The 26,367-nt window shown below is 41.2% G+C and overlaps 1 protein-coding gene across 2 annotated transcripts in view; it reads right to left on the minus strand.

The window, feature by feature from the left end:
- Positions 1–23,898, minus strand: part of jupa (junction plakoglobin a) — a 34,161-nt gene extending 10,263 nt beyond the window's left edge. The window contains exons 1-16 of one of the 2 annotated variants that reach the window (XM_053341284.1): positions 23,736–23,897; positions 12,891–12,940; positions 12,299–12,466; positions 11,943–12,196; positions 11,036–11,274; positions 10,507–10,708; positions 10,020–10,164; positions 9,710–9,813; positions 9,261–9,599; positions 8,623–8,775; positions 8,343–8,462; positions 8,093–8,243; positions 7,444–7,565; positions 7,196–7,235; positions 6,270–6,408; positions 4,504–5,596 (exon numbers count right to left, since the gene is read on the minus strand). In XM_053341284.1, coding sequence (XP_053197259.1) covers positions 6,272–6,408; positions 7,196–7,235; positions 7,444–7,565; positions 8,093–8,243; positions 8,343–8,462; positions 8,623–8,775; positions 9,261–9,599; positions 9,710–9,813; positions 10,020–10,164; positions 10,507–10,708; positions 11,036–11,274; positions 11,943–12,196; positions 12,299–12,466; positions 12,891–12,903 — 2,187 coding nt within the window. In that variant the 5' untranslated portion in view covers positions 12,904–12,940; positions 23,736–23,897 and the 3' untranslated portion in view covers positions 4,504–5,596; positions 6,270–6,271. Of the gene's footprint in view, positions 1–4,503; positions 5,597–6,269; positions 6,409–7,195; positions 7,236–7,442; positions 7,566–8,092; positions 8,244–8,342; positions 8,463–8,622; positions 8,776–9,260; positions 9,600–9,709; positions 9,814–10,019; positions 10,165–10,506; positions 10,709–11,035; positions 11,275–11,942; positions 12,197–12,298; positions 12,467–12,890; positions 12,941–23,735 lie in introns of those variants that run through there. The other variant, XM_053341294.1, reaches the window with a different exon arrangement.
- Between the last annotated feature and the right edge of the window lie 2,469 nt (positions 23,899–26,367).

Genomic DNA, 26,367 nt, shown 5'->3' on the forward strand with positions numbered 1-26,367 from the left:
GCATTCACACAACCCTTTGTCAGCCAAAAGAGATTTAAAATGATTTAAATGGATTAGATCATCTCATTTTACTATCCTCTGCAGGTTGTTCCACTTGTGTGTAATATTTAAATTTCCCAGTCTCAGTGCTAACACCAAATCAAAGACCAAATAGTCCTTGGACCTAGTGCAGTGTGAAATTGAACTTCAGTTAATAAGACATGTAATTTTCCAAGGACAGCTTTATATATAAATAGGATGCCGAGTCGTTCTCTTCTCTCTGCCAATAACTGCCAACCAACCTTCTCATAAAGAACACAGCAATGTACTCTAAAGCCATCCCCAGTTATTAACATTAGGACAGAATGATAAACTGCATCAAGGGGTTTTAGAGTAGAAGTAGGAGAGTGCATATAAATTAAATCACTATAGTCCATAACTGATAAAAGGTTGAGTGAACAATTTGCTTTTTATAATTCTGGGTAATATATGCATTATTGCTATAACACAATTCTAGTTTTGCTTTTTAAAGATTTAGTCATTTCATCAATATGTTTTTTGAATCACAGCTTGTTATCTTATCCAGAAACCAAGAGAAAACATAGCTTCAACACCGAACTCTGTACAGGGTTGAAACATTTCTCTGGTGTACTGAATGATATTTAAATATTTATGACACCAATTATATATTTTTGCATTTTTGTGTGATTGAATGTGACACAAACAAAATTCTGGTAATTTGTGGTAATTTTCTCTTAAAAACTGTGAATAAATATATGCAACTATGAAGCATCTCAGGATTTGGTAAAGAAACTATTCAAACAATTAGTAGCTGCCTACAGTAGAGGCCAGTGATGTTTTACTTTGAGAGGATTTTGTGAGTAGTGAGTAGTCGTGTTTCCCTGCTGCATCATCTTTGTCCTCTTTTCAGCAACCCTGGTAACTGTAACATGAACATAATTAGTGGCTGGTACAGACCTGAAGACAATTTTTTTCAATTTGCCAGTGATAAACAGCAACTTTTACATACTAATGAGAATATTTGAGTGATTTGAGTGACAGCTTCATATGTGGTCCCTTCTCTTCACCTGTTACATGTTTCAGTGCTAGCTTCACCCATCTCTCTATTCCTGTTACACCAAGGATCCTATTGATTGTGTGTGTTGTCAGAAAATCAAACACAGAAGACTAATGTGTCTTCTACACAGACAGATGTGTTATATTTTACAGGTTGTCTCTGTAGGTGTGAGGGGGAGAGGAGGTGGTGTATCATCAGTTCTGCTTTAGAAACATCCAACAGGTTTCTCCACCTGTCTGCAGTGATGCTCATTGTGCTTTCTCTGAGTTGGAGACTTTCTCCAGATCGGTGTAATCTGACTGTAGTTCAACACTGACCTCTGCTGGCAGGAAGGAGACATGACATTTTGGAGATGTCCCTAATTTTGGACAAAATATTACACTTTTTGAGCTAATAGACATTTTTCACAGTGCACATTGTGACTTATAGTGAGAAGAACACAGGTGTTACTAATAACATTAATGATGACTTTGTTCTATTAATTAAATCATGACAGTGTTATAGTGACCCAGAATGCACAATACCAGGACCTTAAAACTGAACCAGCTAAATGGATTTATTGTATTATTTACAACTGTGCTTTTTCTAATGTGACCTGTGAAAAAGTCTCCATTGAAAAATTACTGTTGGAAACAATTTTTTACTTTTATTGTGTGTCTACTGTAGGTGCTGCACCTCACATCTATCTCTTTGTTCTTTGGTTGTTTTGTTTGGATGTCATCAGTAATTAAAAGTATGAGAGACCCATAACCAGAATACAAAGAGAATTGAGGAGCACGCAAAGCTTCAGAACAGATGAGGAGATTGTTCTGCAGCAGGTATCTCTACCTGAATGCTCCTGCTGGAGGAGGAGGAGGAGGAGGAGGAGGGAGCTGAGCTGGGATGGAAAAGAAGAGAGGTCTACATCAAGCTCATGTAGATGGTGAGGCAGGACAAATTGCCATCCTTTACATTAGGATCATTCAATGCAGCTTTGGAGAGAAAAACTGAAAAAAAAGCAGTGAAGGAGTACTGAAGCCCAACATCAGAAAATAAAAAAACAACAACTTCTCTTACAGCTGTTTTACAGAAGAACCAGAGACAATCCTCAGCCACATTCAGCGTGGGCCAGAGAAAAAACAGATATGAGAGACTGTTGAAGATGAGCAGAAACATCTGTTAACAGGGGGAAGGGTGGTGTGTGTGTGTGTGTGTGTGTGTGTGTGTGTGTGTGTGTGTGTGTGTGTCTTTGATGGTTACTCTGTTAAGATATTATTTTTATTATAATGAAAAGTTATGGTTTCTACCTTTGGTTTTTGGACAGATTAAACAAACACAATATAAAGTAAATAGTGAGCTTTTGGGGCTTTGGACAGAAATAGACTAGCCGTTTCCACCTGCTTTCAGTCTTTATGGTATGCAAAACTTACTGGCTTAATTTATACCAGATACAGCATTCTTCTCATCTAACTTTTCTGTCATCCAAAAGAAAACAAAGTATAGATAGTAGAATATAGTAGATTGGAATTAGAATATATATTTGGGTATAAATATTACACTCAATAAAGAGTCACAATAAGATTATAGAGAATAGATGTGACACTTTCAGACTGTGTGTAATAATATGATTTTAACATCTATAAAGTTAACTATGTTTGATTCTCCACTGCATGAAAATGGATCCCATAAAAGTCCCATGTTGCAGAAATGTTATATATTATCATCACATTTTTAAAACCCCTTTTCAGTATAACTCACATGCCTAATACAAAACCAGCATTTCTCACATTTACCATCAACCAAAACTACATTTATTTATGAGTCTGTCCAGTTTAAGAGCTCTTATTCCCATAAGAGGGGAACAACATAATCCTTTTCCTATATATCCAGAGTCAAAAAATCTTGATTTTGGACATTTAAGCCACACTCTCTGACCTCTGCATCTCAGAGCTTCAGTCTTGTGTGGTTTCATCAGACATCACATGCTGTATGCTGTCCAAACAGCTCTGATCTGATGGGTCACTGGTTCAAAATCAGGTCAGCAAACTCATTTCCGCACACTCATTTCCATGAACAAGTGATTTAAAGTATTTGAGTGTAGTTTGGCTCTAGTTTTACATGGTGTAGGTCGCCCTGTCTGTATCTAATCTGTGATTGGTTATTTCCAGGTAATCTACCATGTTTTTTTTTTTTCCTTTTCCTCTGGGCTCAGCTTTTCATGTACACTGTTCTATTTCAAGTCACTGTAGTAGTAGTTATGATTCCTGTACTCGTGAATAACCATATACAGTATGATGGTGCAGAGTTTGAACACCATAGATTTGTGTATATTTATGTATTTATATCATATTAAAAAGCATGTGTGAGCATGTGTGTTTATGTGTGTGTGTGTTTCTGACATGATTTCCACAGGAGTCCCAGTGGTGCTGTGAATGAGGAGAGTTTTAGGGAGGTTGTTTTATGCTTATAGTTTCGACCTAGGCCCTGATTTATAGATTGTGTACACATGGTGAAATTCTTTTTTATTGTTTTTTCCTATTAGGTCTCCCACTACCACTCCCACTCCCACTCCCAGTTTATGTATTTATTTGATCTTATTTGTATTATTGTTAACAAATGGGTTTAATTTTCCATCTTATGTTACAAAGATGATGAGGTCAGTGGTTGATGTTTTTAACCCCCCTACACAGATAAGACCCTCAGTGAGGTTAAACCTGAAGGAATACATTCTGGGATAAGTTGAAAGAGGTTTATTGTGCTTAGTGAAGGCTGGTGATGGTATCTGTTGGGGAAAAGGGAGGTTCTGTTTGCTTATAGCTTCAGAGTTGAGTTTTTGCTTAAGTCTAAAATGACCACCACTGAAGCACACATTCTATGTACTCTATTTTCACTTCATCTTATTTTTATTCATATTATCAACTGGGTCTTATTATCAATCTTATGTTACATGAATGTTTTTTCTTTTTATACATTTTCATGTGTATTTTATATGTTTTGTCGTGAAGAACTTGGTATATGTAATTTATTTAGTTTGTTGTTCTTATTTATCTTGTATGAAAGGTAAAATTATTATTTTATAATTATTATCATTATCATTACTTTATATAGGCATATACACCCAGTTCTTCCCTTAGGAGGGTTGGTCAGATTCTTTCCTTCCAGCCTGTGTTTTCATCTTTATTTAAACAAAATCCACCATCCACATTTACAAAATATAAAATTATAACTTGTATGAAGAAATCAACGGTAGTTTCAAAAAATAAATGACTACACACAACAGCAGACTTTTCCCATCAGTAGTCATACACAAATGAGTTCACTGGAGTGTTGGTGTGGTGATCACACAAATATGCACATTTCCTGTTTGAAGTCCTTAACACCTGCAACAACTGAGCGGTCAGTTTTTCATCATTTAAAATGTGCATTTGCAGTTTTGATCTTTAAGTCAATAAACAAAGACACCATAATATGTTTAATATATCCTTTATTTTTATTAAAACAAAATTTCAGTAAAAACTCTTATTAAGTAGAAAGACAAATTTTCCTGTCAGTAGTTTGCTCCAGCTGTAAGGCCACCCCCAACTGTACGACCTCAACGAGTGTTAGATGCTGAACAGATCTGTAAATCTGCTTTTTGCCCACATTGTAAATGATTACAAACACATACAAGCTCTTCTTTCAGTTTATAATCAAAGATTTTTGTTAATATTCTGTTAATGCCAAATATGTGAGCATTTCCCAGTAAATAACTTATAAAAGATGAGAAACAACCGAAAACAAAAGAAAAACAAACAACCATCTTGTTCATTTACACTCCAAATAATCTACAAGTCAGCTGATTACAGAAGAGGGGGGGCAGCCCTACACCGCTCTCTCACAAGTCTGTCACAGACCTCCTCATTTGTTCGCTCCTACTGAATTAGTGTCACAAGAAAAGCAAGTCTGTGTTAACTAACTCTTGACTGACTCTCGGGAGAAAGTTGACGGTATATATAGTGTCAGAACTACAGCATAGACAGCAGTGTCTGTTACAAAGGCGTTAAGAAAGAAACAGAGCGGTGAGCAGGTGCACCGTGCACGTTGAGCCACCTCTGGCAGTGTTTTTAACTACTACTCTCCTTTTTTCTCTTTTTTTTGTAAAAAACAAAAAGGAAGCTACATGATCATCATCACAAAATAAAATCTCTTTGGCATAGATTACCCACCCAAAAGCATAAACACACACACACACACACATATACACACACACACGCACGCACACACACACACACACACACGCATACATACTCACATGCGCACACACATTCTTAGAAGGTTCTCTAACATGAACCTACAAGAATCGTCATTGTCAAACTTATAATCAGCAAAATTATGCTATGAAACAAAGATGAGCCCTGTTAAGATTATGAGTCTTGTACTCGGTGATAATTGCATATATTACAACAGGCTGAGAGCAGAGGGAATAATCTCTACTGACGACTATATTCTCTTCTTCTTTGTCCCATTACATCCCATTCCAGCTTCTCCACCTCCTTTTCCACCAGTCTCTCTTTCCTGAGTCTGTAAGAAGAGGAAAAAGACATGATCAAATCAACAAACCCTTCATTAAAAATTCACAATATTTCTGCAGGATGGCCAACTTTCAATCAGCCCAGGTTTTTCTCACACTGGAAACTGTTTTCTCCACATTGCTGTGAGCGATGGCCTCCAATATGAACATTTTCTGGCTAAGTCTTAGTATTTGCGTTTTTATCTCAACTATTCTCACTGGTTTGAAATGGGCGGAGAAAAGGTTAGGATGCCACATACTACAGTACAGGACAACAAGACAACTGTCTTCTTTCCAACCTTATATGGCAGAGTTAGGCCAATTTCTTTTTTCTGTCACTCTTAAAAATAATTACGGAGGCAACACACACTTATATTATAGAAATCTTTTCATTTTTTATTTTACCTGCATTTAAAAATCCCCCAAAACATTTCTATATTTAAAAAAAAATGTTTTTAATCTTCTTTAGTCTATTTGTCTTGAATATAAATAATGTATTTAATTAATTATAATAAATATCTGTCAAATTTGATCAAACTGCACCCACATAGTCCTGTTAAAGCAGATCAGCTCAGCTTTTGAGTGTTAGACGCTTTTTCCCCCTAACTTACATCACCTCTTGGTTAGTCATGAATACTTAACATTATAAGCAGGAGCTTTGAGATATTGTTTGCCTGTACTGACCTTTAATAAGGCTCGGGGTACGCTTGTCTGTCGTAGGCCATACTGGCTGCGTATTCGTCATGCATCATATTTCCATCCATGCCGTCCATGGGTATATCACCTGCATACCCTCCATAGCCTTGGAAACCAGCATCAAGCTCTGCAACATAACATTTGTTTTTTTAACAACATTTTCCACATTTTCTGAACAGTTATGTAACTCTGTGACTATCAAGAAAGGAAAAAACCCATAACTTTCTCCCTCAGTGAGGTCGTGAGGTGGGAAACTGGTGGTACAGATTTCCCTGAATATTGATCCCTGCTCCGACTCACACATGACCTCAAGCAGAAATGTTCCTGAACATTTCAGGGGTGTGTGTGCATGTGCTTAAGAGTATTTCTACACTTAGTAGCAAACAAATACCAAGGCCATAAAAGGAGAAAAGTGAAGAGAAGGAAAGGACAGGCATTAAGAGAAAGATGCACACAGGAAGCCTCTAGGAACAAAAATGATTAAAAGAGAACCTGAACTCTTACTAGACATAATGAAATAGTGATGCACAAAGAAAGATTAAAGCATAAAACAAAAAGACAAGGCGGGCTTGGTTCAAGTATTCTGTTATATTAATTTGGATCATGCTGGTATAATAGGACAGATATGATGCAGAACAGAAGACATGAAACTGAAAACAGCTGATGAACAAATGACAAAGTTTGTGACTGATTCGAAGGAATTTTTTTAAAATTAAAGCAAGGAAGACTTGAGCTACTTGATAACTCGATTTGTTTGAAGTATTTTTTGAATGGAAAAGCTCATTCCTTTTTCTACCAAATGGGGAGACAACCTGCCAGCAGATTACAGCACATTAATGCTGCGGTTTGCTCTCTGTGGTTGCCCAGTGCTGAGGAATGTGCTGCATGTGCACATTTCATCCACAGCTACTCACCATCTGCATAGGGTCCATCCATGGGGACGCTGTTGTGAGCCTGAAAAGAGGTCACAAGAGGACAAAGGTCAAAATAAAGGCAGCACTTTTATATATATCTATATATAGATTGTCATTAAAGTGTCATGAATGATTTTATAATTTAAAAAAACAGTTACTTATAAACAAATTGCTTCACAGAATGTACAAAAATCGACTTTTAATGTTCATTTGTCTTGTCCTGGCAGCGGAGGGCGCCACACACTCACCATCTCCCATGCAGCCGGGTCGTGCTTGAACAGAGAGTGTGTGAGCTCCACAGAAACTCGCTTCTTGTAGTCTGAGTTCTTGTCCTCGGAGATGCGGAAGAGCACAGCTGCGGCATAAGTAGCTGAAACAAAAAAAATGAAGGACACACTCAGCCATGTACAGAAAACTCCACACCCTTTATAACAATGTGTTATACTGAAGGTGAACTGACAGAAGGACAGGAAAGCTTCTACAGTTTTGTGTTTTAAAGATAAAAAATGAGAAAAACCGCTGATGCGAACTACAGCATGAGTGATCTGTAATCCCTAAGACCCCATATACTGTATATCTACTACAAAGCTTTAACAGCATAATATCTGGAATTACTGTATATCTCTGTATATGTGTGTTACTATGCCTTGTTACTGCCCAAATAGGTAGTTTAAACTGATTTCATGATTGTAGTCTTTAAATTTGAGCTGCAATAAGTCGTTGTGAAATATAGCAGGGTGAAAGTACACAGTCTTAGAAAATGGGTGTAGTCATGTACCTGGAAGCTGCATTTACAGTAAGTACATCACTTGACTAAATTGACTTTGATGCTTTCCACCTATGACTAAATGCTACATCACGGTAAGGTAATTGCAGTGCATTATCTAAGTGTCCTACCGATGCCCTCGTTGTTGGAGTGCAGGAGCTCCATCAGCGGAGCCGACGCTCCTTCGCTGTCAATCATTTCAGCTGACGGTTTGTCCAGAGCCAGCTCGCACAGCACGCCGGCCGCCACACGCTTCACGTTGTCCACTGGTGAGTAGAGAAGCTGGGGAGGGAAAGGACGTCAAATAAGTAAAAGTGAAACAAAAAAAAAAAGAATTGAAGAAAGAAGAAAGAAGTGACTATGAGAGTTTCGGTCTGCTACCTGAACAAATAGAGGAATGGTCTGCAGGTTGGCGATCTCTGCTCTGTTGATGGGATCTCTGGCCAGGATGTGCAGAGCTCCTGTGCAGCCCTCCACAATCTCCTCCATCCTCACTCCATCCTGAGAAGATGAAATAAATAATAAATGTTAATCAAGGATAGAGAAACATTTCACAACCACTAACACCAAACCCACTTAAACACAAACACACACACACACACACACACACACACACACACACACACACACACAGAACCAGTGATATGAGTCTGTCATGTACCTGGTATGTCTGCTGGGCGGATGAGCCATGTTTCTGGGCGTCCTGGTGGGCTTTGAGCAGCAGGTTGACCAGGCGGGGGATTGCACCTGCATCCCTCAGAGGGGCCTGGTTCTCTGGGCACAGGGCCAGGTTACGGATCAGGCCAACCACAGCCTTCGGGAAAGGAAAAGAGGCAAGACATGTTCATGATATAGTTCAGTTATTATTGAGCAAGTAAAACAAGGCCGTAAAACAACTTCAAGCTTCTGTCTCTGTTCTACTTTTTTGTGTGTTAAAAAATGGATTTGATATTTTGTTGCCTCTTTAAAAAGGCAGCTCTTGTACAACAAACTGTTCATGCGTTCATGTGCATTTCATGCTCTTTCAGGCTGAATGAGATACTGGCCTTCTGCCGGATTTGCCATCCCCTCTGTCCATCTGTCCATCTCTCCCTATTTCCCCCCTTATTTCTCTTTGAAACAAACCCTCAGACCATTCTTTTACTTCTATTTCAGCCTCGCCTGCTTTCAGTCACATTTAGCTTTCCTGTCTCGAGTGCTTTCCACCACCACTCTTAAAGCACCACCTCAGCAGGAGCACACTTATTTCCCCTCAAACAAGACTATTCCTCTATTCTTCCCTGCCCTCCCCCTCTCTACCTTAATGACGGGCCAGTAGTAGGGCTGGTTGAGCAGCTTGACGATGGCGGGGATGCCGTAGTGCCTCCTCACGGCATTCTGTGCCAGCTCAGCCTGTTGGTGGCGTGAAGTCAGGTGGCGCAGAGCACAAACGGCAGGCTCAGTCACATCCTCTTTCTCACCAGCGCGCAATATGGCGTGGATCAGAGCCTCTACGCCGTTGCTCTGGGTGACCAGAGTTTTATTGTGGGAGTTGTTGCACGTGAGGTTAGACAGGATCCCAGTGGCGCAAGTGAGCATATTAAGGTCATCTGAACTAAGAAGGCCCACCAGCACCTGCAGCAGGCTGTCCATGCCCTCCTGGAAACAGAAAGAGAGATTTCAGAGAGTTTTTTTTTGTGTTCAATTATAGGAACAAAACAGAGGGGAGTGGAAGAGAATGTGAAGTGAATATAAATGTATAAACGGACCTGCTTGGTGGCAGCATCAGACAGGTTCCTGAGTGTCCACAGACAGTTCTGCATCAGACGCTGGCTGGAGCCTGTGAGGTGTTTACCGAGAGCCTGCATCCCACCTGGAGGGGACAGACAACACTCAGCTCTGAGCTACATCGCATAAATTGTGCTATTATTTGGCTCTGTGGTCGATGAGACGCTATTATCCACAACTGAGGTACCAAATAGCTGGTGCACCTGTGTGACCAGTTTCGTTCACACAGGTGTTTGCTCAAAAAAGAAAAAGAAGAAGAAGAAGAAGAAAAAAAAGGCATTCATTACATACCAGCCTCCACAATGGCAGGCTTGTTGCTGGGGCACACAGAGAGGACTTTGAGCACACGGCTTGTGGTCCACAGCAGCTTCTCATAGCTGTAGTTTCTCATGATGTGAACAAGACCCTCGGGACCCCCGTTGGCAAGAATGATGAGCTGTGAAATTGAGAGATGAGGGTGAGTATATATATGAGCATGTGTTGGCAGAAACTCTGGATCTTTCTGTGTGATTCTTTGTGCACCTAGTGATTACAAAGCCATGACATGGGTAACACTCACTTATTTTACAAATAACCACACCCAAACCTTCACAATGCCAGCACCTGAGCAACTCTGTTCACATGCCACACCCAAAACAAAACACATGCATGCACAAGCACGACAACGTGAATAGTCTCAAATTACAATACTTGGCTGCAAAGTGTAACAGACATTGTATCACGGTGCACTGGCACATATCCTGCAGTAAGTGATAGTTAGACACACACATAAACACACCTTGCTCTCCTGATTGCCATAGGACAACAACTGCAGACAGTCTGTGGTGATGGCCAGGAACTTGGGGTTGCTCTTCTTCAGCAGGGGAACCATCCTCTGCAGGCCGTCGGCGAGACGAACAGCCATCTTAGCCCCCTCCTGGTGCAGCAGCAGGTTGTGCAGTGTGGTGATGGCATAGAAGAGCACAGACTCCATGGGAGAGCTGAGGGAGACAAAACAGGAGGGTGTCACAGGTGTATCACAAAATAATGGCATGTCCAGTTGCTTTGAGTAATAGAAAATCCCACCATTGGATGTGCTCACTGAGTATATTTCATGAGATATTAAATGAACAAACCATGAAACAGCTAAATGTGTTGGAGGTTTCCTTTCATAACTATACTGCAACCCAGAGTGCACATTTGGTACTTGTACACATTTCTTTAATATATATCAGTATTATATCAATATTTAGGATGAGCTGACAAGTGAAAGAAGTTGGAAACGCTTCATCACTCTACAATCTCTTTTTGTCTTGGTCCAGCAGTACCTGAGCATGCGGACTAGAGCGGGGATGCCTCCAGACTTGAAGATGGAGAGCAGGCCCTCTCTGTTGTGGGACAGGTTGTGGAGGATGCTGGCTGTGGCCCTTGCGGTCTCCATGTCGCTTGTGTTCTGCATGGCTCGCACCACAGCGGCCACCATCTGAGGGGACTGCATCAGCGCGTGGCGTGACGCCTCCTTACGCGTGAGCTGGTTGACAATCTGTGCTGCCTTGCTGACCACCACCTGAGGAGAGATGAAGATGGGGGGGGGGGGAAAAAAGAGTTATTTTTACTGGTAGATATGTATTATACTGACTCTACCTGTTTAATGGTACTTTCATTGACAATAATGTCCTCTTAGCTTGATAAAAGACATCTGGATCCAACTGGATAATCATTAACATTTGGGAAATACACTTATTCGCTTCTTTGCCAACCATTAGATGAGAAGATTGATACTACTCGAGTCTTATTGTCACTGTGAAGTTCCTGGCTAAGAAATAGTCATATTCAGACAGATAACAGTAGCAAATAAGATGAAGCGTGTTAATGTGTGACTTTTAGAGTAGCTGGTAGGAGAACCAGACAGGTTAGCTAGGTTAGGTGAGCCTTTTTCCTGGTTTGCATTATTTATGCTAAGCTAAACTGAGAAGCTGCTTGCTTTGCCTTCTTATTTATTGTACAGATATGAGAACGGCATCTTCTTCATCTAACTCTTATGAGTGAGTAAGTGCAACTGTTTCAGTCATGTGTACGAACTGTCCCCTCAGGTATAGAGGACACCGAGTTAATCTTGTTTGCTGGTCATTATAAATTTAAAACAGAATTAATTACATTCAACAGAATTATTTAAAGACCCTTATAGGTACATCCAGCAAAAATAGAGCTAGTTTCTGGCTCTGCATTCATCACCTGATCTTCATCATTGAGCAGTTTGGTGAGCTCAGGCACGGCACGTGTGGCCAGCTCAGCGTCGTCTTGGTAGTTGATCAGATGGATGATGGCTGTCTTGAGCAACTGGGAGGGCTCAGCCAATCGCTGGACGTTGGTCATCTGGGACGGGTCTGTCTGAGTAGACAAGATGGTCGTGCCTTCCTCCAGCGTCTCTGGGAACATCGCAGCCCGCACCCGCTGGGCTCTGGTCATGGTGTACTGGGAATCCAAGTCTACCAAGAAGTGAGATGATAATGAGAAAATCGGCCACATTTCATTAAAGCAAAGGCTATAATTAGCATATTGGCTGCTGTGGCTCTTGTTTTTTGTCTTACCGGGCGCTTCTTTTGTGACGGTGGTTGTCACGGTGTAATGCTTGGAGGAGGTGTAATCTCCATCGTCATCTCTGACTGTGGTGGCTCCAGACTGGATGCCTGAGTCCATGCTATACATCGTCTGCTGCCACTCTGCCACCTTCACCATGCCACTGTCAGGCTCACCCACTGCCGAGCACGTAACAGGAAGAGTGGGATGTCAGAATGGTACAACACAAGTCATAATGCCCCTTTTTTTTCTCCCCAGTGGACGTGCGTTTTACTGCTAAGCCACATAAAAAGAAGTCTTTCAACAGAGTAACCTTTAGTTATCAGTTGTTTTAAGGAAATGACCTCAATATAAAAACATGAGAACAATTGTTGGAAGTAGGAAAGGTCTCAATCAAAATGTGGAACAGCTACCTTAAAAGCACTGTAGAATGAGAAGATTAACAAAAATGAACATGAAAAAGCTACATCTAAAATCTACATGTATATTCACATTATTCTGTTTTGATGATATAATGAATTTATGTTGATTTAATTTGCAGAAATGGAAGGAAAATAAATAGGATTACATAAACTAAAGAGAGCTAAATTGTGTATCACTTACTTTGCATTGCCATCCTTGCCTCCCGTTACCAAAACAACGATGGAGCAAACCTAAAAAAACAACAAAAAAAAGGAGCCAAAGTCAGAATTTCTCATTTCTATGATGATAAATGATAAGACATTTCACCACACATCTGCGTCATTTCATGAATTAGTCAAGATTCCAGCAAGATCTTGGCTGTCTTACGCAAGACTGTCATTCCGATTTTATATGACAGCTCACAAGATAACCCAACCCTCCCCACCTCCTCCACCCCCTCCTTCCCCAGCCGGCTGTTCACCCTGACCTGAAAATGACAACGCAGAGTGGCGGTAGCGGCTCACGGGGGAGCAGAGCGAAGTGGGTGGAGAGACAGCTGTAAGCGAAGAATGCTAGTCAGCCTGAGTGACCTTTCACCCCAAGCCTCCACCCATTTAGCCGTGTGAACAGCCTACTGCATGAGGATCAGGAACCTGCTCGTCAGGTTTTGAGTCCGGTGGACGTGTGTGTGCGTGTGTGTAGAGACGGTGAGCAAGCTCCTAGTCACACACAAGCCTCCTGCTCTAAATGCCTGCAACTTTACTTTAACTCTTGTTTGCCTTATTTCAAATCCTACTACATATTGTTTTTAACGCTTATTTACCTTCAGAGCCTCATTCATACACTTTACAGTAATTTGCCATCCTGAGGTGTGTGTGTGGTTTTTTATAAACGGGCGTTCAGATTACATAACTGGCATACAGCTTGTTGGTGCAAGTTATCTCTTGATCTCCTTTCTTTATGAATCATCTTGTTTTCCTAAGAACATCATTTGTCTCACTTCATTTAATTAAGTACCAACCCTCATAAAGACATCTCACTGTATCTGTTTCATGTACTTCACCTTTAAATGTTTGTAATACACACGTTAAAAATATGAATCCAAGACTTGACATTAAGCATAAACACTTTAAGCCAAATATGAAATCAAATATGTAGGAAATGTTTCTGTGTGTAACTCAATTTGATGTCGCGGTCTTTCTATGGTTTGCTTACTCGCACAAGATCCTTCTTTTATTGAAAGTGAATCCTTTAAATAAAGACCAAACAAAAAAAGACAGATTATCCTTAGATGAGGCTCCACAAATCCAAAATAACTTGTCGCTGTTTGAACTTGAATGTTTTCTGCCTCCACATTCTTGCCGCCTGAGTCTCATCAACCACAGAGAAAATCTACATTTATAACAGCTGTCTGCCACTGCATGTGACATATGACCGACAGTACAATGCATCCACTGTGCTGGTTAATGTTTTCAGATGTCTGACTGTTACTGACAGGAATCTTTGCTGCAGTGCATTGTGCTTTCTGTGTGTGTAAATGTAAGTGTGTGCTGATTTCTGCAGGCGCTGCAGATGTACTGGAGGTACTGGGGTGGAGGGGGGGGGGGGGGGGGGGGTCCACACATGGCAAGGTCAACAAACAAAGGCTTCAACAGACAGAAAAAAAAGACATATTTCCCTCCTTGAAGCTCTTTTGTTTACCAGCTAGCTGTTCCATGTAATAAGCAACCTCGCTTATCTTCCGTCTTTACTGCTAATAAAACAAGTCAGGGCGTCAAACTGCTGCGTTAGCACAAAATGGACTATAAACACCTCAATTACCACATTCACCTCTGCTTGCATTAAACTTCTTGGAAGCTTATAGGAATCAAAATTGATCAGTGGGTTTGGAGTCAAGGAAAGATGAACTGCTTTGCCTTTCTGTTCATGAAGGCACCACTCTTCATCTCTTCGCCCTGTGGCTTTGCATGATGATGTTTCAGGCCCTCAGCTGGCCCAGCCCACTTTTTCTCCCCCAAGGCATCACACTGCGTGCATATGTGTGTGTGTGTGTGTGTGACTGAAACTCCTGCGAGGGCTTTTTGTTTTCCTTCAAAATGTGTACTGAGCTGAAACTGACAATAGTGTTTGCAAACCAGAAAAATGTGTAAACTGCATGTTCCTCATCAGTCTGTCCGCACTTTTCTCTCTGTAGATGCAACAAAGTCTACAAACAACAAGAGACTCACTTCTAAGTCCCTGCGGTTATTGTGTCTTTTCTAGAGTTGATTTGCGTGCATTCAAAATATGTTCACCTAAATCTGATGTTCTTGAACAGTCCCCAGCATGTCCCCTCTTATCTTCCCCTCACCTTCACAGAGAGCAGTGAGTTTCAGGCTGTTGTGAGTCTGGCATGAGATCCTGCAGGGCCAAGCCCCAGAGGACTGTTTGTACTTGCAGCTACATGCTACTTTACAGATAATACCCTGACTCATCAGGGCACAGACAGAAACTATGCTTCTTCTTATTTGTAAAGGTGTGGCCCATAAGCATGAACACTTGTTCATTAAGATGGTAAGCAACTACCAATATTTATCCATTGACTCATTTGGAAAAGTAAATCAGAGTGTTAGGTTTAAGTTCTCTAAGTTAGTTTTTTTGTCCAACAGAACATTTTAAAGAAAATAAAGATACAAGTGATATAAATGACTTTTTTTGGGACATTTGGATTTGCATGCATGTACAGTGTGTGCTGCATGTCCACGGTGACAGAACGTTCCTGTTCTCTGTAAATCAGGGACAGTGTTTGTGTAGTCTTTGTTTTCCTGGGCGAGGCAGCGGGTTCAGCCAACTGTTGCAATGCCGCGACACGCCCTGTAAATCGCCTAGGTAACCGAAACTCCGCTTAGGCACTGTTACTGTGGGGTTTTTTATCTGCTGACCCATCTGATGTCTGGAGCAGGGCTCACTTGTTTACTGATAACTGAGGTTTTTTTTCCCTCATGCGTTTCCTTATAATTAACCTCCCCCCCTCCGCGCGCGCTCCAGCGAGAAAACCAGCAAGAAAATTATCCAGCAAAAGTTAAATCTAAGCTAAATGTTTCTTTTAGTGTCTTATGCTGGTAGTAGAATGAGGTTATGAACTCATACAAAGTGTCTCTCAGTCATAATTGACTATCGCGACTTATCAGCTGTTCCCTCCCCCGCTCGGCTCTGACAAAAAGCCATTGGTTGTATGGTGTACTTCTGACTGGACTTTGCTCTCTTCCAGTTAATGAGTGATGCATCTTCTCACTCTCACTGTACCTTGCTTCATCACTCTCATCACCACCATTAACCGACATGCAGTTACATGGAAGAAATAAAAACACTCCTCACACTCATCCACTCCCACTATCATGTTAAGCAACAGCCACTAGGGATGATTTAAGGGGGCTTCTTCTTTCTTTAAAAAAAGAAAAACAAAACAGGCCTGCACAGTAAAACCAGGAATGCGTATAAGTGTAAGCTGCCAGTGAACGCGTAGCAGCAGAAAAGCACAGATGATATCGTTCAGCATCCGTGCTGAAGCTCTGGTGTGACATTCCACACTCACACAGTATATTCAATCTGTCTTGTGTCCAAGTATACATCTTGTTCACAACTGTTTTTTTTTTGTTTTTTTTAAACACTCTCAAACCCAACTTACTCCCTCACTGATTCACTCAGAGGAGAAGAAGACATGGCTACTGTAACAATGGATGATAACCCTTCTAAAACATGGAGATCACATTCACCGTCTTAACCCTCCCCCCCCCCCCCCCCCCCTTACAGGCATGTCCGACAGGGAGTGTCTCCCCAGCAGTGACAGGCTCTCAACTCAAGGGTGTGGCAGCAGTGTGGGTGTGCAAGTTAAATGGGTGAGGCTGAATACACCTAATGGCCAGGGGGGCTAAACTGTACACCTAACATTTCAAATTCTTTACAATAAATCCTCCCGCTGATTAATAAGTTGCGTGGTTACCATCTGAGTGTGCTTATAAACAAAAACGCTCCAGCAGGGCCTGATTGTGACTTTGCTGGTCTAAGCTCTTCTTTCTGTCACACCAGGAATGAATCGGGTCAGGGAAGAGGCCCAGGGGGTTGGAAATGAACTCTGGTCATGTTCCAGAGCAGCTCCTAACATACATGACTATGTTTGCAGTCATTGGTTATTTACCCTCATGCCTGTTTGGCAGGCATGGGCGTAAATAACATGTCAGCAGGCTTTAGCTGTCCAGCTCTGCTAAGCTTTCCTTCTTTTTCCTTTTAAACACGCCTGCTTGAGAAAATTAAGCTTTTTAAGATTCAAATGAGTAGTTTGACATTATTGGGAACACGCTTCGTCACTTTCTTGATAAGAGTGAGGTGAGAAGATACCAATCTTACACCTGCATGATAAATACGTAAGTGGAGCAAGTTGGAGCTGGTTGCCTCTGCTTAGCACAAAGACTGGAAACAGAGAAACAGCCAGCCTGCTGTTTGTCTGAAGGCAAAATCCGCTGTACCAGCACTTTTAAAGCCCACTAATTGACATGTATCTCATTTGTTTAATCCATTTAAATAATAGAAGTGTTAAGATGACATTACACCCACTAAAAACTACAACAGCTTATTTTGATGTGAAACAAAGCTACGTTCGTCTCCTGGCTGAATCTTTATACATCATACAGATGCGGGTGGTATTAATCTTCTCTTCTAACTCTTGGCAAGAAAGACAAAACATACTTCTCACAATGTCATGCTATCCCTTTAACTCTCTCTCACACACACACACACACACACACACACACAAAAACAATTTATCATTTGTTGATAATAAGTGCACATTGTCGTGGTCGTGGGGGCATTACAGCTTTGTAGTAGAAACTTAACCTCATATGGCGCTCTAACAGGCTTGCTAATGTCGTGTTTAGGCTGACATACAAATAAAGCAGATTATGTTACGGCACATCTGTAAAGCTTCCCCATGCCATCTGCACACAAACAGATCATGTATTTGACATATATGCTGGCTCCAGACACACACATGCAACACACACTCCTTCTTATTATAAACTGCTTCCCAGATGACTTTAACACAACACCCTGCGCTCACACAGTCAAATCCAATCCTCCTGACAGTAAATGACCAGTGCAGCCAGCTGAGCCCCCCCCCCCCTCAGAGTAGACAGGCTGCACTTAACATTGTCCTCTCTGCATCCCTTCTCTCCATAGAGTAGGGGTTCAGCTGTCCCAAAGGGAAAGGGGTCCAGCTTAACACCACTACCCACTACCCCTTCCCAGACCTTTCTGGTCCCCAAAACCCCCCACCCACCAGTCCCCACTTGTCCAACAATAGCTGTTATGGCACCGTAATGGAGGCAGCAGGGGCTAACTGTTCATTATAAATCAATATGGCAGGATGTGAAGTGGTGCACAGCTAATGGATTTATTGTGGTGGGTGACAGGAAGTGGCGGTCAACATTATCAGAGTCACCAAAACACTGCTGGGCCTGTCTGGTCAGTGAAGGGAAGTTAATAAGTAGAAGCTGTACTTTCCCCACACTGTTCCTGTTGAAGACACGAAACTATGGTGACAAACTACTCCAGGATGATTTAAGAGGAGCTCGGCTTCGTGTCAACATTTTATAAAAAAACGTTCACTTTTTCGAGAGAGAGAGAGAGAGAGCAATTTGTCAAATGACTGTAACAAGCAGCTGATAAAATCCAGACCATAGCAGGGTCTCTGTGCCAAGAGCCAATACAGAGAGAGAGAACAAACAACAGAGATACTGCTAGTGTGCAACAAACACAAAGTGAATCTGTTTATATGTGGCAGATAGAGCACAGCGGGCTCCCTTTCCTTGGCTTCATCTGGAAACGTTCCCAACGACACAGTCAACCACAGTCAGCGTGCCAATGAATAAAATAAGCAGCAGAATGGATAATGGCCCTAGATCTGTCAGCTAATTCACTGCTGCTCCTTTAATGAGCTGGATTGGGCCAATGGATGCAGTGCGGTGGCTGTAAACTGGTATGTAGCTGTTTACTCCCTGTGGGATCTCGCTGTGAATCAAAGGAAATGTGAGCTGTCTCGGAGGAGGTGCCTGAGTGCCGAGCGGGATCGGATTACATGAGGCTGATGAAGAAAGGGAGAATGAGTTAAAAAAAAAGAAAAAAGAAGAAGGTGGGAGGGAGGGGGTGTGGTGTACCCTGTGTGGCAGTACACTCTCATTTGCGTGGGTCGCACAGCAGCAAAGTTCACAAAAGTCCATCACATATTAGACACGATGGGAGGAAGCGGAGGAGCAGAAGTTTACCAAAGATAAACTTCCATATCAAAAAAATGATGAATCATAATGATGTGGAAATCAAATGACAGTATCTTCTTAAAATAAAGTTATTATTTGAACATTTGCTGCTCTCCTGCTCAGTTTGAGCTAAAGAAGGTGTTTTTGAGGCAGTGACATTGTGTTTAGAACTAAGCAGAGTGTGCTTCCCTTCATGTTGTTTGGTTGACAGAAGGAAGGAAGAGGATGAACTGAGTCTCTGATATGGCACAGAAAGCTTCTGTGTTACTTTGTTTGGGGCAGAGAGGGAATGAGTAGCAGCATTGTCCCATTGACTGCTGTCACAGTGAAAAGGAAACCGGGTCTCAAGTGTCCCTACTGGATGCGACCAAAGAGGCTGAAGCGCATCAAGATGGCTCTGTGTGTTTGTGTGTGTTCACGGGCCAAGTTTGGTGGCCAGCACGAAATTCAAAAGCCCTGTTTATAGGCCTGAAGAGTTAGTTTTAGCTGGAACTGCTGCTGCTACGCATCGGTGTGCGGCTGAGCGCTGAGGCAATGTGACAGATGATTAATTTTTCAGGGAGATTAGAGGCGGGGGGAGTGGAGGGGTGGGGGGGATGGGGGTGCTTGGGAGAGCAGGCCAAAAGTCTGAAGGGATTCTAAAGAATTCAACACTCCTCTGGATCAAGTTCAAGGTTTTTTTTTTCTTCTTCTCTATGCAAACTAAAACCAAAATAAAAGAAACAAGTGGGTGAAAAATCAGAATATTTGAAGACTGAGCTGACATTATTGAAATAAAACAACTTACTTATACTGCCAAATCAACAGTTATGTCATTTGTGTCATATACTGCCGTCATCAGACCAAAACCTGCAAAATGTCAACTTCTATAAAAGAACAAAGAAGAATTGAAAAAGGAAGTACAACAGCTGTAGTTGTTTGAAACGCCCATGCATTTATCTGCTGTTTGGTAGAGTATTCACAGGCACCATGGTTGCACAACTTTCTAAAACAATGAGAGCATGAAATACTTTACAAGCAGTGAAACAACAACAACAAAAAAAAACCTTAGTTATCAGATTTTCATTCAACAGTGACGATATGCAAAATTAACATCCATTTGAGACCAGTTCCCCTGGTGATTTGCTCTCCGTTTCAACCACACCCTTGCTGTCCTCACTTTACTCAATCTCTCATGGAAGTGTAATTAAGAGACAGGGAGGAGGAGGACGAGGAGGAGGAGGAGGAGGCAAAACAGACACCACAGGGCTCATCAGAGTCACTATGCTGAACAGCCAAATCATCCAACTGTGAAAACTTTGTCTTTTGAGTCAGTGCAGGAATCTAGTTCACTCCCTCCCTGCTTGGATTCACAGTCCATAATGAAAAAATCATCAATGGTAATGTATTCATGACGAAAACAGTAGGGTTCGGCTATTTCCAGCACGCTGTCAGGCTGATGCGTGGGCGTTTCTGGACAGAGCTTTGATAGAAGTTGACTTGAAATGACCATCCTGGCACACGTTACAACAGCTTTAAAGTGTGAGTGGTGGAGGAGAGAGAGAAAAAATAAAAAAACAGCCATTAGGCCTTTGACATTTTAAGTAAGGGACATTTTCTTGCCCTGGTTTGATTCAAGCAGGAGAACTGTTGAAAGTAAATAATTCATGTCAGCGACTGTCATGGGTAGGGTTCAGCTGGGCGACGCCAACTTTACTTGCTCAGCATTATACTACTGTGAGCTCTGCTGGAAGCGTCAGATTCGATTTGATTTCTTTTTTCCAGAGACAGCAGAAATCTGTTGCATGAATAGATACTTTTTGGGACAATGCTGCCAATTATTTTACTATCCCAAATAAAGAGGCACTAAAATTCTTTGGCTGGATTGGATTAACCTCTTCTGCCTATTCTGCATCTGTCTAGTTCACTTTTATAGGTAAAGGCTGGAGTCGTTTTAAAAGTCACATGAGGATAACAACTTATTTCTGTGGTATTCTCTGGTTGGAAATAATCATAATGAATGGAGCACTGGGTTTCTGAGAGGCTGCAGGTTTAAATATCTCGAATATGCTTGGGTTCCACGCAGACACCCAAATTAACACCCACCGAGCGCCAAATGCCGTAAGATTTTCTGTTTAGTGAGTAAATCTCGTAAGGCTAGCCGCACATTAGATGGTAAATGCTGGTACCAAAATTGCCATGTAATAATATATCTAGCATGATGGCTCAGAGGAAATTACTCATGCTTGTCTCTATACAGTGTAGACATACACACCACACCATAGACAAGCTAAATGGTCATTTGCTGCTGGTCTGCTGCTAGCTACCGTTAATTAAATAACTATTACGTGGCAACATTCACAAGGAGTAAGTACATGTGACACAAAAAGGCAATTATTAATTTAGCCTGTAAAAAATATGCTTGACTTAATGGATTTCTCTTCATTGATCAGTCCCCCATTGGCAGGTGAGTCAAAAAGTTAATTCCAGACACTGGATCCAACAATGACAATTTTCCTTTACACTTCTGGAGGTTAACCCTGTGTTTTGATGCTGTTGCACCGCCGGTCCTTTGACATCGACCACAAAGACCCCTGTCGAGCCTGAACAGAAACTTTATCTCTCTGCGTTCCTTCTCCATGGGAACAGTAGAACACATCAGACAGGGTGATACGCAAACACAGGGCAGGTCACACGACGTGTAAGCTCTGAGCGTAGCCTGTAACCAAGCCCCTGGAAAGTACTCAGTCAGGCACCACTGGACAGGGACAGAGGTGAGGTAAGACAGTGAATCCACAGAAAAAGAAATCCTTCCAGCGAGACAAAGAGGTTAGGATATATGCCATACAGTAATCCCCTTTGAAAAGTGTAGACCTATTTATAAACTGAAGGATCTCCTGGCCTCTTGCTCTGCTAATGTAGGACAGTATCAGGGAATTAAGCAGGAGGGGGGAGATTATCACCGTGCCACCACAGCTGTAGCTGCAAAATCTACAGTAAGTCACCCCCCTCCCATCCTCCCCCTCTATCGTCCCACCACCCATCCACCCTCTTGCCCGAGGGCAGACAGGAACAGCTTTCCAACCAGGGTGCTGTCTGCTGCTGCGCTACTTGATGACACAGGCCTACAGCAAGCTCGGTGGAGGCCAAACTGGCAGAGAGTATTGGCACTCTGTCCTATTCAACCTGACACAAATTTAACAACCTCAGCTGGACGCACTGGTCTCCAAACCAGGCGGATGCCACAAATTTGTTTTGTGATGGTTTAACTTGTATGGAGAGCATGATGGTTAATGTGATTCAGTGTTAAATGATCCCGGTAATGAACAACAAAGGAGGCTCAGTTTTGTGGAACGTCTGGTTTAACATCTAATTCCAAAGCGACCTGTGTCAATTTTGACTTTGGCGGATATTAAAGTTGGCTGCAGAGGACACCGCAAATGACTTAATCGCATAAGATAAAGCGGATAAGATCAAAGTCATTTCAACTAGATGCTGATTTCAGTGGATTTACTCATGAAATCAAATGAAAGAAATGTCAGTAAGCAGGATTGGAAATACCACTGTCCTCCTGTCAAGACAGGAGCATCTGCAAAGGTAATGACATCATGGAGGATCTGGCAACACCTGGAAACATCACTGCTGGCATGACCCGCAGTGTGGGAGTGGATGGGAACTCTAGCAACATCAACACATTTTAGGGATATGATTCATGGTGGTCATATATTTACAGATGTGTGTGAACAAGACCTTACCCCCCCCCCCCCCCCCATGTGCAATTAGATCATTCTATTATATATACTGTTGTTGTTCTTGATGCTGTACATTTCAATTTAGGGCTGCAACTTTAAATTATTGGTTAATTTGCTGACAATTTTCTTGAGTAATCGTTGGTCTATAAAAATATCCGACAACTGTAATAAATACAGTTTCCCAGAGCCTGAGATTATGTTTATAAATGGCTTATTTTATCCAAACAACAGCTCAAAACCACAAATATTTAGGTCTGAACCACTTTTAATTTTAAAAGTGACAATTATTCAATCATCAAAATAGCAGAAGATTAATGTTTGACCATTGCTTCAGTTTATTTATAAGTTAGCTGGAACAACAAACGCGTTGCTATGCTCTTATCGACATCCATAAAATGATGTGACATTCACACTTTGTGATTGTAACCTCCTCTTTCTTTTCAAGTTGAAATGTCTTACATTTGAACATTTTTTGTTGTTAATATCTTTCTCTTCACCTGCCTCTCGCACGCGGACTCTCTCTCTCTCTCACACACACACACACACATACACATACACAGACAAAGACACACATATGAAAGCGCGTGCACACACTAATGGCACTGTGGGACACTATTGACAAGTGACGTCAAGTTGAACGGTCAATACTTGAGCCAAACATCGTTATGATTCAGCAGAAAAATGTCTGTTAACAGTCAAAATGTGAGTTTCATGTACGACGGCAAACTTTCGGGTGGCCGGAGAGCTCGAGCTGCTTTAAACGGCAGGCAGTAGTGGCCAGTTTAAGGCATGCGGAAATGGATTCCCAGTACGAGGCTGAATTTGAACCCAGCAGGTAAAGCAAAGAGAGAGAAAAACGTAACCAAACATTACCCCACACAAACATACACGCTGGTACGGAAAGCACAATAGAAATGACTGTACGTAAGAAGAGGGAAAAACAACACGTCACAGACAAAAGACGCAGCAGTTTGAAAACTGTCGGAGGAAAAAAAAGAAGCAAAAATACATTAAGTGAATCTTACCTGTCAAAAACACACGGACACGCGTTTAAAGATTATTCCAGGACAATGTGTTTTTCTTCGGACGGGACACTTCTCTCTATATTTTTCGCCCACTTCAATCCACTCTCTCCGTCGCTGTTGCCTCTGTTGCCGCTGCTGCTGCTGCTGGCCGACAGTCCTATGAACAAAAATGAGTAAAAGAAGCGTCACCTCAGCCCAGACCCCGCCTGCTCACCCCGACCCCACCCTGCCACAGCTCCACACACTGTGCACACTGGGAGGGGAGGTGGAGGGGAGGGAAGCAAACCATAGTCACTACAAAAATAAACAGCAAAACTCAAGTTTGATTCTTTAAACTTGCCTTTAATAACCTTCAATGTATAGACTGTATATTTAAAAGGAGTTACAACAAAACGGTGAGGTATACCATGTTAAACAAGCTTTCTCTTATGGAAATGTAATTGTTTATTTAATATGCACCATGACACAATTCATATAGCTGCCACATAACAGTAAACTAGGCTATATAAATAAAAGACAAGCTCATATACTGTTTACCACTGTTTATCAAGCTTGCAACATACAGCTATTGTTTGCACTTTTTAATTGTGTCATGGCAGTACCATTCATGCTGTTATACACTATACTATACTAGGCTATACTGTACTATACTGATACATACCATTGCATAGGCTATATATCTTACATATTTTATTATCTATAGACTATGTATTGTAATCATTGTTTATTTTTCCCATTTCTATTCCTACAAAGCTTTGCTACTGTGAAACTTGAATTTCGTCATGGGGTTAAATTATTATCATTATTATTATTATTCAAATATTTTTATTGAATTTTCTCCTCACGGGGATAAATAAAGATCTGTCTATTTATCTGCCTGCCTGTCTGTCTGTCTGTCTACTTTACAACATAAGAGCAAAGTACAGCTCATAGCCTGTTTAGACTGACAAGAAAATGTAGACCCTACAGTATACCTACACAATATATACATTATATCATATTGAATCGTACTGTGTAGTAACATTTGAGTGTAATATATGGATATACATTAGTGCTAGTGTCTATATTCGTTTTGTTCTCATGTTATAGGAGACTGCAGTTACGCAAACAACCATTTCGTGCACCTGTAGGTATGACGAGCGACCACACCTTGATTACAAGTCGAAACCAGACGAGCGAAATGAGTCACTGCAGACGAGAACTGATACGCTGTCGGAGGTGCTACTCACTCACTCACTCACTCAGCGATACACTTATAGTTGTTGTCTGTTCGTTTCACAAGTTTGTGGTTTATTTTCCTGAAAACAGATTTCTGTGAAACTTTAGGTGGGTGGAAAAGGAGGAAGTGGGAGAAAAAGAGAGAGGGAGAAACAGAGAGACAGAGAGAGAGATAAGCGTGTGTGTGTGTGTGTGTGTGTGTGTGTGACATTTTAAGAGACATTTATTGTTTGACATTTCTTGAGTCATGCTTGAAGCCAGTTTCTTCTGTATAACTTGAATGTGAAAGCAATTATCTCTCAAATACTTGGTGAAAGTGAAATTCAACCTCTTTTGTTACACAACAGTCCAAAATCACTTTACAATTACAGAAGACTTTTACAAAATACCAACATTTGAGGTGCTCCAATCAGTTAGGTTTTTTTGTTGTTGTTTTGTTTTATTTCATTTTATTTTATTACATTTTTTCCATTCCTACTTAAAAATAGGTAGCTAAGTCAATTATCAAAACTGTTGCCAATTCATTATCTGTTAAATGACTCATGGATTACAGTTTGAAATTCTCAAAGCTACTTGTTCAACCTCCACATCATCTCATCACTTGTGCAAATCATACAACCAATTTCTCATCCTTTTGAACAAATTGCAAATGCTTCGACACATTCATGCAAATGATCATATACAATTATCCCCTGTTTGCTATTATACCGTTGTCAATTGCTTATGTCCGAATGTTGGGAGAACAACCGTGTCCTCTGTCATCCAAACGTTTCATAGACAAAACAGGTATGTAATCCAACAATGTGCACTGTACTGCAATACTCTATACTTCCTGTAATGCTTCATAGTAAATATACATTATACAGATACATGCTGTACATTTACTGTTACACAAACACACACACATGTAGGCTACATACATATGACTAGGAAACAAGGCTAAGCATTTTGACTCTCTTGACACAAGGATTCTGATGGCACTGGCATGTTCATTGACATAAATATTTACTTATGAGATATAAACCAAGGGTTAGTTATGAGTTACGAGGCTTTGCAGGTAATCCATTGTGTGGTGCTGCTGGTACAAATTGTTTTGAGGACAGTTCAAGAAATGTACCAAAAATCGACTGAGAAACAGTGTGAGAAAGACTGTGCTCCTATGTGCACACAGAAAAGAAAAGAACAGAAAATAGAAGTTCCATTATAACAGAATGATTGAAAAATACTGCTGGTTTTAGACATTTTGAAAGAAAGCAGAAAGAAAGAAATGATTACATATATCTCCTCTTTAGAGACTGCCAGTGAAGTCTGAAGCGGCAACAAAGTGTGCATAGAAAGAGGTCTGGCAGCTTGTGTGAAACACTCAGACTGAATGACAGTCTCAGATAGGTCAAGCTATATACTGTGTTCTGCC

The sequence above is a fragment of the Scomber japonicus genome, chromosome 2 (assembly GCF_027409825.1).
Source record: "Scomber japonicus isolate fScoJap1 chromosome 2, fScoJap1.pri, whole genome shotgun sequence".
Classification (NCBI taxonomy): domain Eukaryota; kingdom Metazoa; phylum Chordata; class Actinopteri; order Scombriformes; family Scombridae; genus Scomber; species Scomber japonicus.